Source organism: Mobula birostris, chromosome 5, assembly GCF_030028105.1.
Source record: "Mobula birostris isolate sMobBir1 chromosome 5, sMobBir1.hap1, whole genome shotgun sequence".
NCBI lineage: Eukaryota > Metazoa > Chordata > Chondrichthyes > Myliobatiformes > Myliobatidae > Mobula > Mobula birostris.
In genome coordinates, this window is record NC_092374.1 from 172226466 (window position 1) to 172247526 (window position 21061).

The 21061-nt window shown below is 44.6% G+C and overlaps 2 protein-coding genes across 2 annotated transcripts in view; one reads left to right on the forward strand and one right to left on the reverse strand.

Moving 5' to 3' along the window:
- Window positions 1–8389, reverse strand: part of cdc16 (cell division cycle 16 homolog (S. cerevisiae)) — a 63734-nt gene extending 55345 nt beyond the window's left edge. Inside the window, exons 1-4 of the mRNA XM_072258882.1 lie at window positions 8178–8389; window positions 7312–7366; window positions 1708–1805; window positions 961–999 (exon numbers count right to left, since the gene is read on the reverse strand). Coding sequence (XP_072114983.1) covers window positions 961–999; window positions 1708–1805; window positions 7312–7366; window positions 8178–8243 — 258 coding nt within the window. The 5' untranslated portion in view covers window positions 8244–8389. The remainder of the gene's footprint in view (window positions 1–960; window positions 1000–1707; window positions 1806–7311; window positions 7367–8177) is intronic.
- The window catches only part of LOC140198041 (ras GTPase-activating protein 3), a 234759-nt gene continuing 222034 nt past the window's right edge, over window positions 8337–21061 (forward strand). The window contains exons 1-2 of the mRNA XM_072258877.1: window positions 8337–8523; window positions 12434–12789. Of these exons, the coding sequence (XP_072114978.1) occupies window positions 12654–12789 (136 nt within the window). The 5' untranslated portion in view covers window positions 8337–8523; window positions 12434–12653. The remainder of the gene's footprint in view (window positions 8524–12433; window positions 12790–21061) is intronic.

A 21061-nucleotide genomic window follows, 5' to 3' on the forward strand; every position in this document is an offset into this window, starting at 1 on the left:
TCATTTTTGCTCCATTTTCCAACATTGGCTATTTTTGTGCCTCCATTACAGACAATGACTCCATTATCTTTATGGGGCTGGTGGTCTCAGGACAAGCACTTATTAAATAATTACTTCTCCACCTTAACTTACTGAGGCTTTTGGTTATATCCATTACCAGAGGAAAGGACCACAGAGCTAAGAGGCTTTGGTTTGCATCAGGAACATTTGTTGATTGCATTCTGGGACTGCTGCAAGCTTCCTCATGTTATAGCTCAATATGGCATAGGGTATCGTGATCTGGTTCAAAATATTATGCCTCTCAAACTGCATTGAATCATTTCTAGCTGGAGTCAGAGAGTTATACAGCACAGATACTGGCCCTTCAGCCCATCATGCTTGTGCTGCCATTTTCCCCATTTACACTAATCCCATTTGCAGGCATTAGGCATGTATCTATCCATATCTTGCCTATGTAAACATCTCTTAAAACGGGGCTTGTGCTGGCCTCCACCATCTCTTCTGGCAACACCCTCTGGATATCAAACACTCGCTGTGTGGGAAACTTTCCCCTCAGATCCCCTTTGAACCTCTACCACCTCACACCGAACCTCTGCCCTGTTGTTTCTGACACCATTACTACAGACGGGAATAGTACTCCATCACCACATTCCCCCAAGACAGCCTGTCCCATGGGGTTAAAAGCAAATTATAGCTCACTGAAATGCAGATTAGCTTTGAAGTTCCCCTTCAAATATGGATCAAGATATCTGGTGTTTCTACTCTGGACAATGGAAGCAGCCTGCTGTGACCTAATGTTAACCCTCTCCTCTAGAATCTTAAAACAACAATCAGATCATTGTCCAAACAACTGTTCCCTGTGCATACCCGCTGACTGATGAACTCATAGCCATACACAGGAACACTAGCAAATATGATTTTGACATGGAATAATTATGTCATAAAATATACTGCACTTACGTGACATAGGGCAGCAAAATATCGACACGCTCCATATAACTGAGGAATAAAAAGACATTGTTAACACCAATGTTCACTGTTTTCTACAAAAATTAATATTGCCCATTGAAAAGTTTGTCAGCTCAGTGACACAATTAGACATGTCTATACAATACTGAGGAGATGGCAGGTGGAGAAATCATTCAGCATTATTTTGTTGATGTAAATTACATCCAAACCAATAGGCTTCTACATCCTGGTCCAATCCTAACGCATCCCCTGTACAGCGAACTGTTTAGATTTCAAGATGACAAGGACAAGATCTGAAAGAAACTGCTCACACAAAGCACAGAAAAATTCATCAACTGCCTTGAGGGTACACACAGTCCAGGTTGCTGAAAATTACATGGTGTGAAGGTTAAGCTCTGACCTTCAGTAGCTTGGAGGGAGGGGAGGGAACGTCAATTCAGAGCATGAGAGGCCTGCATCGGGCATTTTCAGGCCTTACAAGGTGCAGATTGGAAGTCTGTGTGGGGCGCCACTCCTCGCACAGACACTAGAGCAATATGTGGTTAAGTCCCCTGCTCAAGGACACAAACACACTGCCCAGCTGAGGCTTGAACTAGCGACCTTCAGATCACTAGACGAACGCCTTAACCACTTGGCCACGTGCCCAACACTAGCTTGAGACAGAAGCATTGGTTAACAATCGCATAATTTGAAACAGGTGAAATTAGAACGACACGGACACAGGAGGTAAATCCTTACCTTGTCGAGCTTACGGGATCGAATAGCATGGGCAGCTCTGTGGTATTGGGCTGTGAGGTAAAGGCACTGGGACAGCCAGTAGATATCCTGGGGCTCCTCTACAATACAATCAGAGTAAGTAAACACTACAAATTTCCAGTAAATCTGAACCACTCCTAGGGGACAATGAAAGAAAAATTACAGCAACAATAATGTAATCACTCCCAATGCTTAAATAGTACATCTACATTACTGAGTCACACTTCCTACTATGGAAACATGCCAAGTTAGAAATTAAAATACAAACTTTATTTCTACTCTTTATCCCTCATTCTATTTCTTTCTTATTTTCTGTAATTTATTTTTTAATGAATTTCATCATCAAACATTTCCATAAGATGTACTTCAGACACTGTACATATATATCATATAATCATATTTGTCACAAATCTCCACATAATATTTATCTGAGGCATACACTTATAGAAAGGAGAGGAAAGAAAGAACAATCAAAAGAAGAAAACTATGTACAAAGTAGGGAGTGATTTTTTTTACAACATATTCATTGACTTGTGAGAATAAAATCAGGCCTATGAGGTGTCATGTAATTAAACCATTTTTCCCAGTATGAATCAAATTGTTCCAACTTATGATTAACAGATGCTGTTATCTTCTCCATTTTGTAAATGTCCATTGTAATTTCCATTCATACATTTTAAGTTGGGCTCTCCTGTGATAACCATTTCCTGGTAAAGGTCTTTTTACCAGCCACCAGCAGTATATTCATTCAAAATTTATCTCTTTTCAACCATTCTTGAGGTACATACCCAAAATAAATAGTCTTACTCTCTAAGGGTATTTCACATTTAAAGATGTCTTGTAGGGCATTATGATCCCAGTCCAGCAGTCTTTGATAACGGGGCATACCCAGAAAATATGATAATGGTTTGCATTTTGATTTCCACAATTTCTCCAGCAAACAGGGAGATTACTATCATAATGGGATTTCTGAGAGGGTGTAATAAAATATCTTATCAAGTTTTTCCACCTGAACTCCCTCCATTTCTGTGAACTGGTACACTTCCATTGGTACCTCCATATTATTGTCCAGTCTTCCTCAGATATTATTATCCCTCCTTCCTTCTCCCATTTTATTTTAATGTATGAAGTCGAATGTGTTTTAAGATTTGTCAAACCTTTATACACGCTTGAAATGATTCTACTACTGTTGTCTGAATTATATGCTTTTCTAAATAGCTCTATCAGACATGTACTTGCCCTGGTTACATTTTTAACCGTCCTGTTAACATACTGTCGCATCTATAAATACCGGTAAAAGTCTTGTTTTTCTAACAAGTGTTTCTCTTTGAGTATTTCAAAACTGAACAGTGTTTCTTCTTTCATTATATTGCAAGTAGCTGTTATTCCTTTAGCTGTCCAGTCCTTAAATCTAGCATCCAGTTTATTCGGCGTAAAATCCGAGTCATATGCACACTATTTAAGAATTGCAATGTCTCTCTCTAATTTATATTCTTTTATAATAGTTTTCCATATTTTAAGAGTCCATTTCACCCATGGGTTATCAATAATATTTATGTAACTTTGTAGGTTGTTATCAACCAAAGTTGCCTGTATGGGGATGGAAAGTATCCTCTCCTCAATGTTTTTCCATTGAGCGTCATATGATGGGTTGCACCAGCATATCACAGCTCTCAACTGTGCTGCAAAATAATAATCTCTAAGAGAAGGTAGGCCCCATCCCCCCTTTTCCTTGGCTAATTGCTAAGTTTTGAGACGAACCCTGGGCCTTTTACCTTGTCATATATATCTTGATAGCATCTTGTTCCATTCATTGAATTGATTTTGGTTAATCCCTATTGGTAGGGTCTGAAAGAGATATAGTAGTCTGGGCAGTATATTCATTTTAATAGATTCAGTCCTTGAACTGAGACCATGAAAAGGAATCAGGTTCCATCTTGTTATATCTTCCTTTTTTTATATATATAGGCTGATAATGGCATTCTGATCATTTTGCCAAATCTTTTGGCATAATGATGCCCAAATATTTGACAGACTTTGTTTGCCATGCTCAAGGATATCTACTTTCAATTTTTCTTGGTGGGCTATAGTTATATGAAAGTAGTTGGGTTTTATCTATGTTGATCTTGTATCTTGATAATTAGCCATATTGTTCAAAGGATTGCATCAATTTAGATAAAGAGTATGTTGGTTGCCCTAGATAGATCAAAATGTCATCTGCGTAACAGGCCAATTTATGCTAATTTTGTAAGCGGAACAAGTGCTACACATGCCCTTACACTTCCTCCCTTACCACCATTCAGGGCCCCAGACAGTCCTTCCAGGTGAGGCAACACTTCACCTGTGAGTCGGCTGGGGTGATATACTGCGTCCGGTGCTCCCGATGTGGCCTTCTATATATTGGCGAGATCCAACACAGACTGGGAGACCGCTTTGCTGAACACCTACGCTCTGTCCGCCAGAGAAAGCAGGATCTCCCAGTGGCCACACATTTTAATTCCATATCCTATTCCCATTCTGACATGTCTATCCACGGCCTCATCTATTGTAAAGATGAAACCACAATCAGGTTAGAGGAACAACACCTTATATTCCGTCTGGGTAGCCTTCAACCTGATGGCATGAACATCGACTTCTCTAACTTCCGCTAATGCCCCACCTCCCCCTCATACCCCATCCGTTATTTATTTTTATACACACATTCTTTCTCTCACTCTCCTTTTTCTCCCTCTGTCCCTCTGACTATACCCCTTGCCCATCCTCTGGTTCCCTCTCCCCCCTTGTCTTTCTTCGCGGACCTCCTGTCCCATGATCCGCTCATATCCCCTTTGCCAAGCACCTGTCCAGTTCTTGGCTCCATCCCTCCCCCTCCTGTCTTCTCCTATCATTTTGGATCTCCCCCTCCCCCTCCCACTTTCAAACCTCTTACTAACTCTTCCTTCAGTTAGTCCTGACGAAGGGTCTTGGCCTGAAACGTCGACTGCACCTCTTCCTAGAGATGCTGCCTGGCCTGCTGCGTTCACCAGCAACTTTTATGTGTGTTACTTGAATTTCCAGCATCTGCAGAATTCCTGTTGTTCGCAATTTATGCTCTGTCCCTTTAATAGTAATTCCCCTGATATCTTCATTTTGTCTGATGTATTGAGCTAATGGTTCCAAATATAATGCGAAAAGTAGTGGTGACCATGCACAACCCTGTCTTGTGCCCCTTTCTAGGGTAAAGCTATTAGATAAATATCCATTGATTTTAATCCTGGCAGTAGGATTGTCATATAGTGCCTGTATAGTTTTAATAATTGCGTTACGTAGACCAAGTCTATGTAAACTTTACTGTAAACAAAATTCCAATTAACCAAATCAAATGCCTTTTCAGTGTCCACACTTATCACTATTGCTTCAATCTCATTTTTTTAAATATGATCCATAATGTGAAGTGTCCTTCATATATTGTCTTGTGTTTGGTGTTGTATAAAACCTGTCTGATCATTATATATTGGTGTGGGTAGAAACTCTTCTAATTGTTTGGCCATGATGGAGGTAAATATTCTATAATCCACATTAAGAACAGATATTGGTCTAAATGACCCACATTCCATTTTATCCTTGCCTTCTTTCGGTATAGCTGAGATTATTGCCTCCTTCCAGCTGGGTGGCATTTGCGCCTTTCTTCGGGCCCAGTTCAGTGTGGGGAGTTAAACAGGAATTAAGTCACTTCTAAACTCTTTATACCACTCTGCTGTATATCCATCTGATCCTGGTGACTTGCTTAATTTAAGCCTACTAATTACAGTTTTTAGTTCAGCTTCAGTTATGTCAGCAGTCATCGTTCTATTTTGTTCTTTGCTTAAAGTGGGTAACTCTAAAGAATTCAGGAAGGTGTCAATTTGGGTTATGCTTCCCCCTGGAACTTTGGAATATAGAGTTTTGTAAAACATTTCAAAAGCTTCTTGAATTTCACTTAGCTTATTTTTTTTATCACTTTTGTTCTTGGATCCCTATTTCTATGAATTGTATTTTCCGCTATCTTTTTATTCAGTTTCCACGCCAGTACTTTCATAGATCTAGATCCACTTTCATAGTGTCTCTGTTTCAGAAACATTAATTTTTTTCTAATTTCTTGTGTAGCCAAACTATTAATTTCATTCCTAATTTTTAAAATTTCCTCTAGTGTATCCTGTGTCAAACTCAATTTGTGTTTTTTTCTAGTTCCTTCAGTTTATTTTGTAATTCCTCTAATGTTTTATTCCTTATTTTTTTCTTATATGAAGATATCGCTATAATTTTCCCTCTTAAGACAGCCTTCAGAGTATGGGAGGTGAAACTCTCCATTATCATTGAATTTTAAGTAAAGACCAATTTCTTTTTTAATTTGTTCCTTAGAATAGGGATCATTGAGTAGACTTGAATTTAGTTTCCAAATAGTGTTCTTTGGTTGTTGGTCAAAATCAACATATAAATATATAGGTGCATGGTCACTTACATCTATTGTCCCAATTCCACAGGTGATTACTTTGTCTTTATCTTTTTCAAATGTTATGAAATAGTCTATTCTTGTATATACGGAATGGGGGGCAGAATAATGAATGTAATCCCTTCTGTCAGGGAAAAGGTCCCTCCATATATCAATTAGACCAACATCCTCAAAAAGAGTGTTAACTTTCTTATGTAAGGACTTTGTTTCATAAGTTTTTCTATTGGAAGAGTCTAACTTCGGTTGTGATTGTAAATTTAAGTCTCCCCCACATATCAAGAGGCCTTCTGTTTCCGTTACCATAATATTAATAATTTTCTGGAAGAAACTAATATCACTTCCTGGAGGTGCGTATATATTCAATAAAGTAACTGGATTCCTGTCTATATTCCCCCTTACCAGAATATATCTGCCCTCCTTATCTCCCATTTCCAATACTTTTTCAAAATTTAGCTTGCTTGAGATGAGCCCTCATTCTATTTCTATTAATCTAATGTGGTTATTCTATCTCAATTATATCTAATTAAGTGGTAGAATCCAAGCCTACAGCATAGAGATTTAAGTTATTCAATAGATACATCTTTACATTATCTAACTTTAAGAGGGTGGAAACTAGTAATGGGAATCAGAGCCAAGCCTAGACTCATGTTGTGTTAAAGTAATTAAGTGACTTGAACAGCCATTCAGAAGGTTACATTACTCACCTGCAGACTTTGAAATCTTCTGAGCAGACAACGCGTATTTGAAATGTTCCAAGCCGATCAAATAATAAATATTAGTCTACTATCAATACTGGGCAAGTTTGAAAGTACAGGCTTTGCAAAATTTCATTCAGTTCACCAATTCTCTTTAGGCATGTAAACCTCCTATCCTCTCTTGCATTGACCTTTGTGACTCCAGATCCAATAAAACGTCTTGAGTTTTAACTGCCCTCTGAGAAGACCGAACAAGCAACTCGGTACATGAAATGCTAACCTTGACAGCATCACCAATAATTCACAAAGGCACAAGGGTACTGGTAGTCCGAGAACTTCTGTGATGCACGAGGTCATGGACTACTCAGATCCCTACCCTGAACACCAACATCTAACCCAAAGGAAAGGAAATAGGCTCACCGTGTGAGAGAGAGGCAACCTTGTCAGCCCAGAACAGCGCACTCTGGTATTGTTGCTGCAGAAAGGCAGATAATCAAATTGTTATCACCGTGACATTCGCTGAATGCCATAAGAGGTTCAGATCACAGAGAGTGTGCCAGAGATGCAGGAGACTTGTGGGGGGGGGGGGTCACTGTGCTGTTGGGGGGAGGGGGGGCACAGGGGGAGCCAAATCAGGGGGGGAAGGTAAAAGGAGCGCCGCTGGTGTAAAGGATCACTGCAGCTGAGTGATGCATGGGCTGTGCTACCAGAAGAGAGGAGTACCAGGCTGGGCAGTGCAGTGCCAAGACTCCACACATCTGATCAACACATTCAGACCACACACACTCACTCACATTTGATCGATGTACAGTGTTCACATACATTACACACCTCTGATCCAGGTCCAACGCACACACACCTGGTCGAGGTACAGCCCATAATCCCACACACACACACTGATCGAGATACAACCCATTATCTCACACACACACACACCCCTAATTGAGGTAGAATTTATAATTTCTCTCTCTCACACACACACATAAGCACACACACACACCTGATCGAGGTACAGTTCATAATCTCTCACACACACACACCTGATCAGAGTACAGCCCATAATCACACACACACATATGCCTGATAGCCGTACAGCCCATAATCAATAACTCACAAACATGATGTACAGCCCAAACATGCACATGATCGAGGTTCAGCCGGAAATCGCGCATATAAACACACTCAGACCTGATCCAGGTACAGCCCAATCTCTCTCTCTTTCTCACACACACACAGTTAAACATAGAGCTGATCCAGGTGCAGCTCACAATCATGCGCACACACACCTGATCCAGGTACAGCCGAACCCGCCGCCGTAGTCGGTCCCGGTCTCCGCGCTGTTTTTGGCTCATTCTTCCCGCTTCACCGCCACTTCCGGCCGCCGCCTTTCCGCAACCTAATCCTTTCCCCCGGAGCTCAGCTGTCCGGACAGAAAGTCCTACCCCACAGGAAGCCCCCAGACTCAGAGCGGCGGCGGCGCGGGGTCCGGTGCGTGGGCGAGGTCTTGAGTGGTTTGGGAGACAGTGAGGGAAGGAGGGATCGGGCCTCTGCTGGTTACCGGGGCAACGTCTCAGCCGCCTCAGTTAGAGCGAACTTGTTTGAAATTAGTTTATTATTGGCACGCGTATCAAGGTACGGTGAAAAACTTGTCTTGTATGCCATGCATAAAGATCGATCATTACTACATTGAGGTAGTAAGACAGTAACAATAACATAATAAAGTGTTACAGCGACAGAGAAAGTGCAGTGCAGGTGGACAATAAAGTACGAAATCATAATGAGGTAGATTATAAAATCAGAAGACCGTTTTATCGTAAACACGAGGAAATCTGCAGATGCTGGAATTTCAAGCAACACACGCAAAAGTTGCTGGTATCGCAGTAGGGCACCGTTCAAGAGTCTGATAACGGTAGGATAGAAGCTGTCTTTGTGCCTTGTATGTGTTTGCAGGCCTTTTTTAAAAATCGTCTGCCCAATGAAAGAGGGGAGAAGATAGAATGTCTGGGTTGGGTGGGCTTTTTGATTTGCTAACAACAGGAATTCTGCAGATGCTGGAAATTCAAGCAACACACATCAAAGTTGCTGGTGAACGCAGCAGGCCAGGCAGCATCTGTAGGAAGAGGTACAGTCGACGTTTCGGGCTGAGACCCTTCGTCAGGACTAACTGAAGGAAGAGTGAGTAAGGGATTTGAAAGTTGGAGGGGGAGGGGGAGATCCAAAATGATAGGAGAAGACAGGAGGGGAAGGGATGGAGCCAAGAGCTGGACAGGTGATTGGCAAAAGGGATACGAGAGGATCATGGGACAGGAGGCCTAGGGAGAAAGACAAGGGGGGGACCCAGAGGGTGGGCAAGGGGTATAGTGAGAGGGAGAAAAAGGAGAGAGAGAAAAAGAATGTGTGCATAAAAATGAGTAACAGATGGGTTACGAGGGGGAGGTGGGGCCTTAGCGGAAGTTAGAGAAGTCGCTGTTCATGCCATCAGGTTGGAGGCTACCCAGACGGAATATAAGATGTTGTTCCTCCAACCTGAGTGTGGCTTCATCCTTACAGTAGAGGAGGCCGTGGATAGACATGTCAGAATGGGAATGGGATGTGGAATTAAAATGTGTGGCCACTGGGAGATCCTGCTTTCTCTGGCAGACAGAGCGTAGGTGTTCAGCAAAGTGGTCTCCCGGTCTGCGTCTGGTCTCGCCAATATATAAAAGGCCACATCGGGAGCACCGGATGCAGTATATCACCACAGCCGACTCACAGGTGAAGTGTTGCCTCACCTGGAAGGACTGTTTGGGGCCCTGAATGGTGGTAAGGGAGGAAGTGTAAGGGCATGTGTAGCACTTGTTCCGCTTACATGGATAAGTGCCAGGAGGGAGATCAGTGGGGAGGGATGGGGGGGACGAATGGACAAGGGAGTTGCGTAGGGAGCGATCCCTGCGGAATGCAGAGATGGGGGGCAGGGAAAGATGTGCTTAGTGGTGGGATCCCGTTGGAGGTGGCGGAAGTTACGGAGAATAATATGTTGGACCCGGAGGCTGGTGGGGTGGTAGGTGAGGACCAGGGGAACCCTATTCCTAGTGGGGTGGCGGGAGGATGGAGTGAGAGCAGATGTACGTGAAATCGGGGAGATGCGTTTAAGAGCAGAGTTGATAGTGGAGGAAGGGAAGCCCCTTTCTTTAAAAAAGGACGACATCTCCCTCGTCCTAGAATGAAAAGCCTGCTCTCAGGATGAGGGATCCCACGGGATCCCACCACTAAGCACATCTTTCCCTCCCCCCCTCTCTCTGCATTCCGCAGGGATCGCTCCCTACGCAACTCCCTTGTCCATTCGTCCCCCCCATCCCTCCCCACTGATCTCCCTCCTGGCACTTATCCGTGTAAGCGGAACAAGTGCTACACATGCCCTTACACTTCCTCCCTTACCACCATTCAGGGCCCCAAACAGTCCTTCCAGGTGAGGCAACACTTCATCCCTGAGTCGACTGGGGTGATATACTGTGTCCGGTGCTCCCGATCTGGCCTTTTATATATCGGCGAGACCCGACGCAGACTGGGAGACCGCTTTGCTGAACATCTACGCTCTGTCTGCCAGAGAAAGCAGGATCTCCCAGTGGCCACACATTTTAATTCCACATCCCATTCCCATTCTGACATGTCTATCCACGGCCTCCTCTACTGTAAAGATGAAGCCACACTCAGGTTGGAGGAACAACACCTTATATTCCGTCTGGGTAGCCTCCAACCTGATGGCATGAACGTCGACTTCTCTAACTTCCGCTAGGCCCCACCTCCCCCTCGTACCCCATCTGTTACTTATTTTTATGCACACATTCTTTCTCTCACTCTCCTTTTTCTCCCTCTGTCCCTCTGAATATACCTCTTGCCCATCCTCTGGGTCCCTCCCCTCCTTGTCTTTCTTCCCGAACCTCCTGTCCCATGATCCTCTCGTATCCCCTTTTGCCAATCACCTGTCCAGCTCTTGGCTCTATCCGTCTCCCTCCTGTCTTCTCCTATCATTTTGGATCTCCCCCTCCCCCTCCAACTTTCAAATCCCTTACTCACTCTTCCTTCAGTTAGTCCTGACGAAGGGTCTCGGCCTGAAACGTCGACTGTACCTCTTCCTAGAGATGCTGCCTGGCCTGCTGCGTTCACCAGCAACTTTGATGTGTGTCTTTTTGATTTGCTGTCTGCTTTACTGAGGCAGCATGGAGTCTGAACGAATGGGCTGGTTTCAGGGATTTGCTGAGCTCTGCTCATAACTCCTTGCAGTTTCTTGTGATCATAGGCAGGCAAGTTGTCATACCAAGCCATGATACATCCAGATAGGATATTTTCTGTGGTGCATCAATAAGAGCTGGTAAGGATGCTAAGTGCCAAGGACAAGCCGATTTTGTTTAGTTTTTCCGAGGAAGCTGAGGAGTTGTATCAGAATAGTGAGCTTTCTTTCTTCTTGTCCAGGACAAGCTATTGGTGTTCACTCCAAGGATTTGGAAGCTCTCAATGCTCTCAACCTCAACGCAGTTAATGCAGACAGGAGAATCAGAATCAGGTTTATTAACACCGGCATTTGTCGTGAAATTTGTTAACTTAGCTGCAGCAGTTCAATGCAATACATAATATGGAAGAAAATAAATAAAATGATACTAAATACATAAGTAAATCAGTTACAGTATATGTATATTGAATAGATTAAAAATCTTGCAAAAAACAGAAATAATATATATTAAAAAAGTAAGGTAGTGTCCAAGGGTTCAATGTTCATTTAGGAATCGGATGGCAGAGGGGAAGAAGCTGTTCCTGAATCGCTGAGTGTGTGCCTTCGGGCTTCTGTACCTCCTTCCTGATGGTAACAGTGTGTGATCCACCACCTGTTCCCCTTACTGAAGGCAAAGACCAGCTCTTTTGTTATTTTCAATGAGGGAAATGTTGTCATGACCCCATGTTAATAAGTTCTCCATTTCCTTCCTGTACTCTGACTAATCGCTATTTTGAGATGTGACCCACTACCGTGATAGCACCTGCAAGCTTGTAGAAGGAGTTGAAGCAAAAGCTGGCCATGCATATGTGATTGTACAGGGAGCAGAGTAAGGTGCAATCAGCTTGAAGGGTAAGATCAGGGGTGTAAGGGATAAGGTGTAGGATCAGGGTAAGGTCAGCTGTAAGGGGTGGAATAAGGTCATGAGTAACGTCAGGCGTGTGTGTGGGATAAGTTGTAAGGTCAGAGAAGAGTCAGGTGTAGGGTGTGGGGTAAGGTCAAGAGTAAGATGTGTGGTAGATTGAGTAAGCATGGGGTAAAGTCAGGAGTAAGGTCGGCTGTGTGGGATAAGGTGTAAGGTCAGGGTAAGGCCAGCTATAAGATCAGGTGTAAGGTGTGGGGTAGATTGAATAAGCATGGGGTAAAGTCAGGGGTAAGGTCAGGATGTGTGGGATAAAGTGTAAGGTGTGGGGCAAAGTCATGAATAATGTTAGGATAGGGACAAGATGGTGCCAATAAGTGATGACTATTTGTGTGCAGCTCAGATGGAAATAATCAAATATTCTTGTTTAGGACTAAGGAACACCATTTTAAGATGTTTCGCAAACCTATCGACCATCAAAGTCAGCAGATGGCAGACTGGTGAGTTCAGTTCTCCACTAAGAAGAGAGAAGCGTGGAAAGCAGAGGCCCTTAGACCCCCATTCTTCCGGTAAGATGGAGGCGCGTTTGGATGCAGCAGCCTCTCCGGGGCCAACCAAAGGTGTTCTTGTCTTTTTTACGAGTTCCACACAATGCCTCAGGTACTGCAGATCTACCCCGTCAGCAAGCTGCTCATTGCCAGAGGAGCTGGATTTGGTGTGGACCATGTTGCTGCCTGCTACAGAAAGGCTTTGGAGTCAGCACGCAAGGGCGATGTGCCATCTAACGGTGAGTGATTGCCTTGGACGTTTCTCTTGTGGTTGCAAGATTTTGTTGGAAGTTGGTAATGTGAAATCCTGCCAGTCTGTTTCCCTTGTTTATTGGTGAGACGGACAGCAAGGGGGAGCTACGTAGCCCTGGTGGGTAGCGTGGACTAGGCCCTAAGTCGTGGGCTTGCCTGTTGCAGCAGTGGAGGAAAGGACACACTGGGAGCGGTGCAGCATGGCATCCATGCTGGGTTGAGGTTTGGCTCCTCCCATCAGTGCTGCCCTCCAGTGTTTGCTCGGTGGAAGACAAGCTGGATTGCATGGGTACGTACATCTGTGTGTGTGGACTGCTGCGAAAGTACAGTATCTGAAAAATAAAATTGAAGATAATCAGCCAGGAGCCAGTAGTGGGGAAGTTATTAGAAGGTTATTCTAAGGTACCAGATATATAAGTATTTGGACAGATAGGAATTGATTAGGGATAGTCAACATGATTTTGTGCATGGTAAGTCATGTCTAACCCATTTTAGATTTCGGCTTGAAACATCGACTGTACTTTTTACCATGGATGCTGCCTGGCCTGCTGAGTTCCTCCGGCATTCATGTGTGTTGCTGGGATTTCCAACAACTGCAGATTTACTCTTGTTTGTGGTGCTGGGTCCGTTGTTGTTTGTCATCTATATCGATGTTCTGGATGATAATATGGTAAACAGGACCAGTAAATTTACAGATGACACCAAGATTGGGGAAGTAGTGGATAGTGAGGAAGACTATCAAAGCTTGCAGTGAAATCTTGACCAATTGGAAAAATAGGCTGTAAATGGCAGGTGGAATTTAATGCAGACAAGTGTGAGATGTTGCACTTTGGGAGGGCCAACCAGGGTAGGTCTTACATGGTGAGCGGTAGAACACCAAGGAGTGTGGTACAACAGAGGGATCTGGGAATACAGGCCCATAATTCCATGAAAGTGGGATAACGGGTAGATACTGTGGTAAAGAAAGCTTTTGGCACATTGGCCTTCATAAATCAATGTATTGAGTACAGGAATCGGGATGTTATGTTGAAGTTGTATAAGATGTTGGTGAGGTCTAATTTGGAGTATTGTGTGCAATTTTGGTCACCTACTTGCAGGAAGGATGTAAATAAGTTTGAAAGAGTACAGAGGAAATTTACAAGGATATGCCGGGACTTGAGGACCTGAGTTATAGAAAAGGTTAAAAAGGTTAGGAGATTGTTCCCTCAAATGTAGAAGGTTGAGGGGAAATTTGATAGAGGTATACAAAATTATGTGGGTTATAGATAGGGTAAATGCAAGCAGGCTTTCTCCACAGAGGTTTGTTGAGACTACAACTAAAGTCGAAAGGTGAAATGTTTAACGGGAATGAAGGGGAACAACTTCACTCAGAGGATGGTGAGAGTGTGGAATGAGTTGCAAGTGCTGGACGCAGGGTTGATTTCAACACTTAAGAGAAATTTGGATAGTTAAGTTGATGAGAGGGGTGTGGATTCTATGTTACATTGAATGTTCTATTTATTATAAATTATTATGATTGCACATTGCACGTTTAGACGGAGATGTAACGTAGAGATTTTTACTCCTCATGTATGTGTAGGATGTAAGAAATAAAGCCAATTCAATTCAATGCTAATATTTTGGTTTATGTGCTGTGTGTGATGCATGTTTTGTGGTCTGCAGGAATGTTAATTTGTTTGGATTTTGTTCAGATGACAATAAACTTGAACTTAAAATATATTCCTTATCATAATTTATAGTTTATTATTATTACATATTGCATTATACTGCTGCTGCAAAACAACAAATTTCATGACGTAGGCCAGTGATATTCAACCTGATTCTGATTCTGGGGTAAGGTCAGGGCTGAGGTTGGAGTAAAGTCAGAGTAAGGTCGGATGGATTAAATTGGAAGTAAGGTCAGGGGTAAAGTGGGGTAAGATCATAGGTTAGGTTTGGAGTAAAGTCAGGGATGAGGTGTGGGGTAAGGTCAGAGAAAAGTCATGGGTAGTCCAGTAAGGTCAGGAATATGTTCTGGGATAAGAAGTGATGGGTTTACTTAGGCATTAAGCTACAAGTTTAATTAGTTAATTAGCTGGTAATGGTCCTGCTCCTGTGCTGTACTGTTCTGTGTCCTATGTATATTCTTTATGGTCAGGGGCTGGGTCTGGGAAAAGGTCAGGGTTAAGGACTAAGGCAAGGTCTGGGGCAAGACCCTTAAATATTGCGGCAGCTCCTACTACCAACCATTCATGGGGGGAGGGGAACCTAGCTGATGATAGAATCACTTAAGAGGGTTTTTTAAGAGACCCTTCGATAGATACATGGAGCTTATGAAAATAGAGGGCTATGCAGTCGGGTAATTTCAGGCAGTTTCTAAAGTAGGTTACATGATGGGCACTACATTGTGGGCCAAATGGCCTGTAATGTGCTGTAGATTTTTATGACTGCTGATTACCATTCTAAACCAAACTGTGTTGCTAATTGACAATAACTACTTCATATATTTCAATCTTTACTCTTTATGAATGCTGATGCCATTCCTCTGACTTGGTGTTGCCACTTGGGCAAAGCCTTTGAAGTGTGGCTGAGCAGACTGCAGTTGTATCGCCGCTAATCTATACACCCGCCATTTCTCTCACTGCAAGCAATATGCAAGACAAGCTTTTCACTGTATCTTGGTACATGTGACATTAGTAGACATTTCCAGTTCCAATTCCAATTTCATACCAGGCCAGCCAAGTTAAGCCCAGTAGAACCCAGGGAAATAACCCCGAGGAAGAATGTAAAATTTCCCCACACTGCCCCTCTGTGAACTGAGCAATTGCACAACCTGAGACAGGTAGATTCCTAGACCAGACAGACTACTTTCAACATTTTGGGAGCTGCCTCTCAGCAAAGGGAGATAAGTTGCCTACCGTTGTCAATGCTCCAGCAAAACTTTTTGTTGATTGAGGAAAATGGTGTTTGAATGTCAAAACCTCAAAACGGACACAAAATTGTTCAGAACAATGAATCATAGAGCTGCATAGTACAGGAACAGGCCCTTTGGCCCATCATGTCCATGCTGATCTTCTTGCCCTTCTCCATTAATCCCATGTACCCACTTTAGGTTTGTATCATTCCGTGCTTTGCCTATTTAAGCTTAACTGGCAGTTTGAGTTAGTAGTGAAGACAGTAAATGCAAAGTCAGCATTCATTCCAAGAGTAAAAGCAAGGGTAGACTGCTGAGGCTTTAGAAGATGTTAGTCAGATTGCATTTGGAATATTGCAAGCAATTTTGGGCCCCGTATCTAAGGAAGGCTGTACTGGTCATGGAGATGGTCCAGAAGAAGTTCAGAAGAATAACATATGAAAAGCATTTGATGTCTCTGGATCTGTAATAGATAGAGTCATAAGGAGGTGTGGGGGGAGGGAAATCTTATTGAAACCTACATGATACTTAAAGGCCTTGGTTCCTTGAGTTTGTTATAGCTGGGGTTGGTAATGGGGATGAACTCCCATTACCTATTAAATGCTTCTAATGGCATGCACGTCAAATAGCTTTTGACACCAGGTCCAGCTCCTGGCCTCACATGTGGGTTAGCTATTAAGTCTAATGGAACCATTTCTACTGACAGGAGAAGGGGCAAAAGCAGATTACTGGTACCTGAAAACCAGTCACTTTGGGCAAATGGAATTCATCAGCCGTGGTTGGCAGCTCATCTAGGAGAAGGAAATGCTGATTTCAAACCTCTGCTGCCTTGCAACTATACTCACTCATGGGGAAGGGTTTGGAAGTAAACCACGAGGGGAAAATCCGGAGCTGGAGTCCCTAAGGCAATCCTACATTGAGTTCAATGCCGACTGGCAACTCCTGTGACACTGCTGGTACCAAACTGTATCGGTCCCTGCTGTACCTTTGGGTTCATCAGATGCATGGAGAGGGGGAGCTAGCTACATGGCAGACAATTTGCTCTCTATATCGTACTGCCCAGGCTAGCATAACTAGACAACTAGGAAGCAAAATGGTCAACCTTGACTGACAGAGGCCTCACTCACTCACTGACTCACTGAAAGGCCTGAATAAAGTGAATACGGAAAATGTTCTCCATCAGTAGGAGAGTCTAGGATCTGAGGGTACGGCTTTTTAGAACTGAGATGAGGAGGAATTTCTTCAGCCAGAAGGCTGTAGAAGTTAAGCCATTGTGTGTATTTAAGATAGAGATGAATAGGTTCTGGATTGGTAAGGAAGTTAAGGGTTACAAGGAGAAGGCTTGGGGAAAAAAAATCAGGCATGATTGAGTGGCAGTGCAGGCACAATGAGCTGAATGGCCTAAATCTGCTCTTTTTTCTTATAAACAACAGGAATTCTGCAGATGCTAGAAATTCAAGCAACACACATAAAAGTTGCTGGTGAACGCAGCAGGCCAGGCAGCATCTGTAGGAAGAGGTGCAGTCGACGTTTCAGGCCGAGACCCTTCGTCAGGACTAACTGAAGGAAGAGTGAGTAAGAGATTTGAAAGTTGGAGGGGGAGGGGGAGATCCAAAATGATAGGAGAGGACAGGAGGGGGAGGGATGGAGCCAAGAGCTGGACAGGTGATTGGCAAAAGGGATATGAGAGGATCATGGGACAGGAGTCCTAGGGAGAAAGAAAAGGGGGAGGGGGGGAAAACCAGAGGATGGGCAAGGGGTATAGTGAGAGGGACAGAGGGAGAAAAAGGAGAGAGAGAAAAAGAATGTGTCTAGTCACAGCTCAAATGCCATTTATAAACAGGAGGTCCGGGAAGAAAGACAAGGTGGGGGGGTCCCCAGAGGATGGGCAAGGGGTATATTCAGAGGGACAGAGGGAGAAAAAGGAGAGTGAGAGAAAGAATGTGTGTATAAAAATAAGTAACAGATGGGGTACGAGGGGGAGGTGGGGCATTAGCGGAAGTTAGAGAAGTCGATGTTCATGCCATCAGGTTGGAGGCTACCCAGACGGAACATAAGATGTTGTTCCTCCAACCTGAGTGTGGCTTCATCCTTACAGTAGAGGAGGCCGTGGATAGACATGTCAGAATGGGAATGGGATGTGGAATTAAAATGTGTGGCCACTGGGAGATCCTACTTTCTCTGGCGGACAGAGCGTAGGTGTTCAGCAAAGCGGTCTCCCAGTCTGCGTCTGGTCTCGCCAATATATAAAAGGCCACATCGGGAGCACCGGACGCAGTATATCACCCCAGCCGACTCACAGGTGAAGTGTTGCCTCACCTGGAAGGACTGTTTGGGGCCCTGAATGGTGATAAGGGAGGAAGTGTAAGGGCATGTGTAGCACTTGTTCTGCTTACACGGATAAGTGCCAAGGAGGGAGATCAGTGGGGAGGGATGGGGGGAACGAATGGACAAGGGAGTTGCGTAGGGAGCGATCCCTGCAGAATGCAGAGGGGGGGGGGAGGGAAAGATGTGCTTAGTGGTGGGATCCCGTTGGAGGTGGTAGAAGTTACGGAGAATGATATGTTGGACCCGGAGGCTGGTGGGGTGGTAGGTGAGGACCAGAGGAACCCTATTCCTAGTGGGGTGGCGGGAGGATGGAGTGAGAGCAGATGTACGTGAAATGGGGGAGATGCGTTTAAGAGCAGAGTTGATAGTGGAGGAAGGGAAGCCCCTTTCTTTAAAAAAGGAAGACATCTCCCTCGTCCTAGAATGAAACATCAACTGTCTCGACTTCACCGCACCTTGTCCCCATTCCAACCTCACTGCTTCAGAACGCTCTGCTCTCCACTCCCTCCGCACTAATCCTAACCTTATTATTAAACCCGCCGATAAGGGGGGTGCTGTTGTAGTCTGGCGTACTGACCTCTACCTTGCTGAGGCACAGCGACAACTCGCGGATACCTCCTCTTATTTACCCCTCGATCATGACCCCACTAAGGAGCACCAGGCCATTGTCTCCCACACCATCACTGACTTTATCCGCTCAGGGGATCTCCCATCCACTGCTACCAATCTTATAGTTCCCACACCTCGCACTTCCCATTTCTACCTCCTGCCCAAGATCCACAAACCTGCCTGTCCTGGCCAACCTGTTGTCTCAGCTTGCTCCTGCCCCACCGAACTCGTTTCTGCATACCTCGACACGGTTTTATCCCCCCTTGTTCAATCCCTTCCTACCTATGTTCGTGACACTTCTCACGCTCTTAAACTTTTCGATGATTTTAAGTTTCCTGGCCCCCACCGCTTTATTTTCACCATGGATGTCCAGTCCCTATATACTTCCATCCCCCATCAGGAAGGTCTCAAAGCTCTCCGCTTCTTTTTGGATTACAGACCTAATCAGTTCCCCTCTACCACCACTCTGCTCCATCTAGCGGAATTAGTCCTTACTCTTAATAACTTCTCCTTTGGCTCCTCCCACTTCCTCCAAACTAAAGGTGTAGCTATGGGCACCCGTATGGGTCCTAGCTATGCCTGCCTTTTTGTTGGCTTTGTGGAACAATCTATGTTCCGTGCCTATTCTGGTATCTGTCCCCCACTTTTCCTTCGCTACATCGACGACTGCATTGGTGCTGCTTCCTGCACGCATGCAGAACTCGTTGACTTTATTAACTTTGCCTCCAACTTTCACCCTGCCCTCAGGTTTACCTGGTCATTTCCCAACACCTCCCTCCCCTTTCTAGATCTTTCTGTCTCTGTCTCTGGAGACAGCTTATCCACTGATGTCTACTATAAGCCTACTGACTCTCACAGCTATCTGGACTATTCCTCTTCTCGTCCTGTCTCTTGCAAAAACGCCATCTCCTTCTCACAATTCCTCCGTCTCCGCCGCATCTGCTCTCAGGATGAGTCTTTTCATTCTAGGACGAGGGAGATGTCCTCCTTTTTTAAAGAAATGGGCTTCCCTTCCTCCACTATCAACTCTGCTCTCAAACGCATCTCCCCCATTTCATTCACATCTGCTCTCACTCCATCCTCCTGCCACCCCACTAGGAATAGGGTTCCCCCTGTCCTCACCTACCACCCCACCAGCCTCTGGGTCCAACATATTATTCTCCGTAACTTCCGCCACCTCCAACAGGATCCCACCACTAAGCACATCTTTCCCTCCCACCCCCCTGCATTCCGCAGGGATCGCTCCCTATGCAACTCCCTTGCCCATTCATTCCCCCCATCCCTCCCCACTGATCTCCCTCCTGGCACTTATCCGTGTAAGCGGAACAAGTGCTACACATGCCCTTACACTTCCTCCCTTACCACCATTCAGGGCCCCAAACAGTCCTTCCAGGTGAGGCAACACTTCACCTGTGAGTCGGCTGGGGTGATATACTGCGTCCAGTGCTCCCGATGTGGCCTTTTATATATTGGCGAGACCAGACGCAGACCGGGAGACCACTTTGCTGAACACCTACGCTCTGTCCGCCAGAGAAAGCAGGATCTCCCAGTGGCCACACATTTTAATTCCACATCCCATTCCCATTCTGACATGTCTATCCACGGCCTCCTCTACTGTAAAGATGAAGCCACACTCAGGTTGGAGGAACAACATCTTATATTCCGTCTGGGTAGCCTCCAACCTGATGGCATGAACATTGACTTCTCTAACTTCCGCTAATGCCCCACCTCCCCCTCGTACCCCATCTGTTATTTATTTTTATACACACATTCTTTCTCTCACTCTCCTTTTTCTCCCTCTGTCCCTTTGAATATACCTCTTGCCCATCCTCTGGGGACCCCCCCCCCCCCCGACCTTGTCTTTCTTCCCGGACCTCTTGTCCCATGATCCTCTCGTATCCCTTTTGCCTATCACCTGTCCAGCTCTTGGCTCCATCCCTCCCCGTCCTGTCTTCTCCTATCATTTTGGATCTCCCCCTCCCCCTCCCACTTTCAAATCCCTTATTCACTCTTCCTTCAGTTAGTCCTGACGAAGGGTCTCGGCCTGAAACGTCGACTGCACCTCTTCCTACAGATGCTGCCTGCTCTTTTTTCTTATGGTCTTGTACCTAGTATTAGGGGACACAGCATCAAAGTAAGAGGTTGAATCTTTGGTGTTGATGAAAGAGACTGTCCCTTCAATCAGAATCAAAGCCTGAATCAGGCTTTTTATCATTGATATATGTCATGAATGGGTTGTTTTGTGCAGGACATAGTTCATGGGTTCATGGACAATTCAGAAATCTGATAGTGAAGCTGTTCCTGAATCATTGAGTCTGGGTCTTCGGAGTCCTGTTCCTCCTCCCTGATGGTAATAATGAGAAGGGGGCATGTCCCAGTTGGTGATGGTCCTTGATGGATTCCATCTTCTTGAATCAAAATCAGGTTTA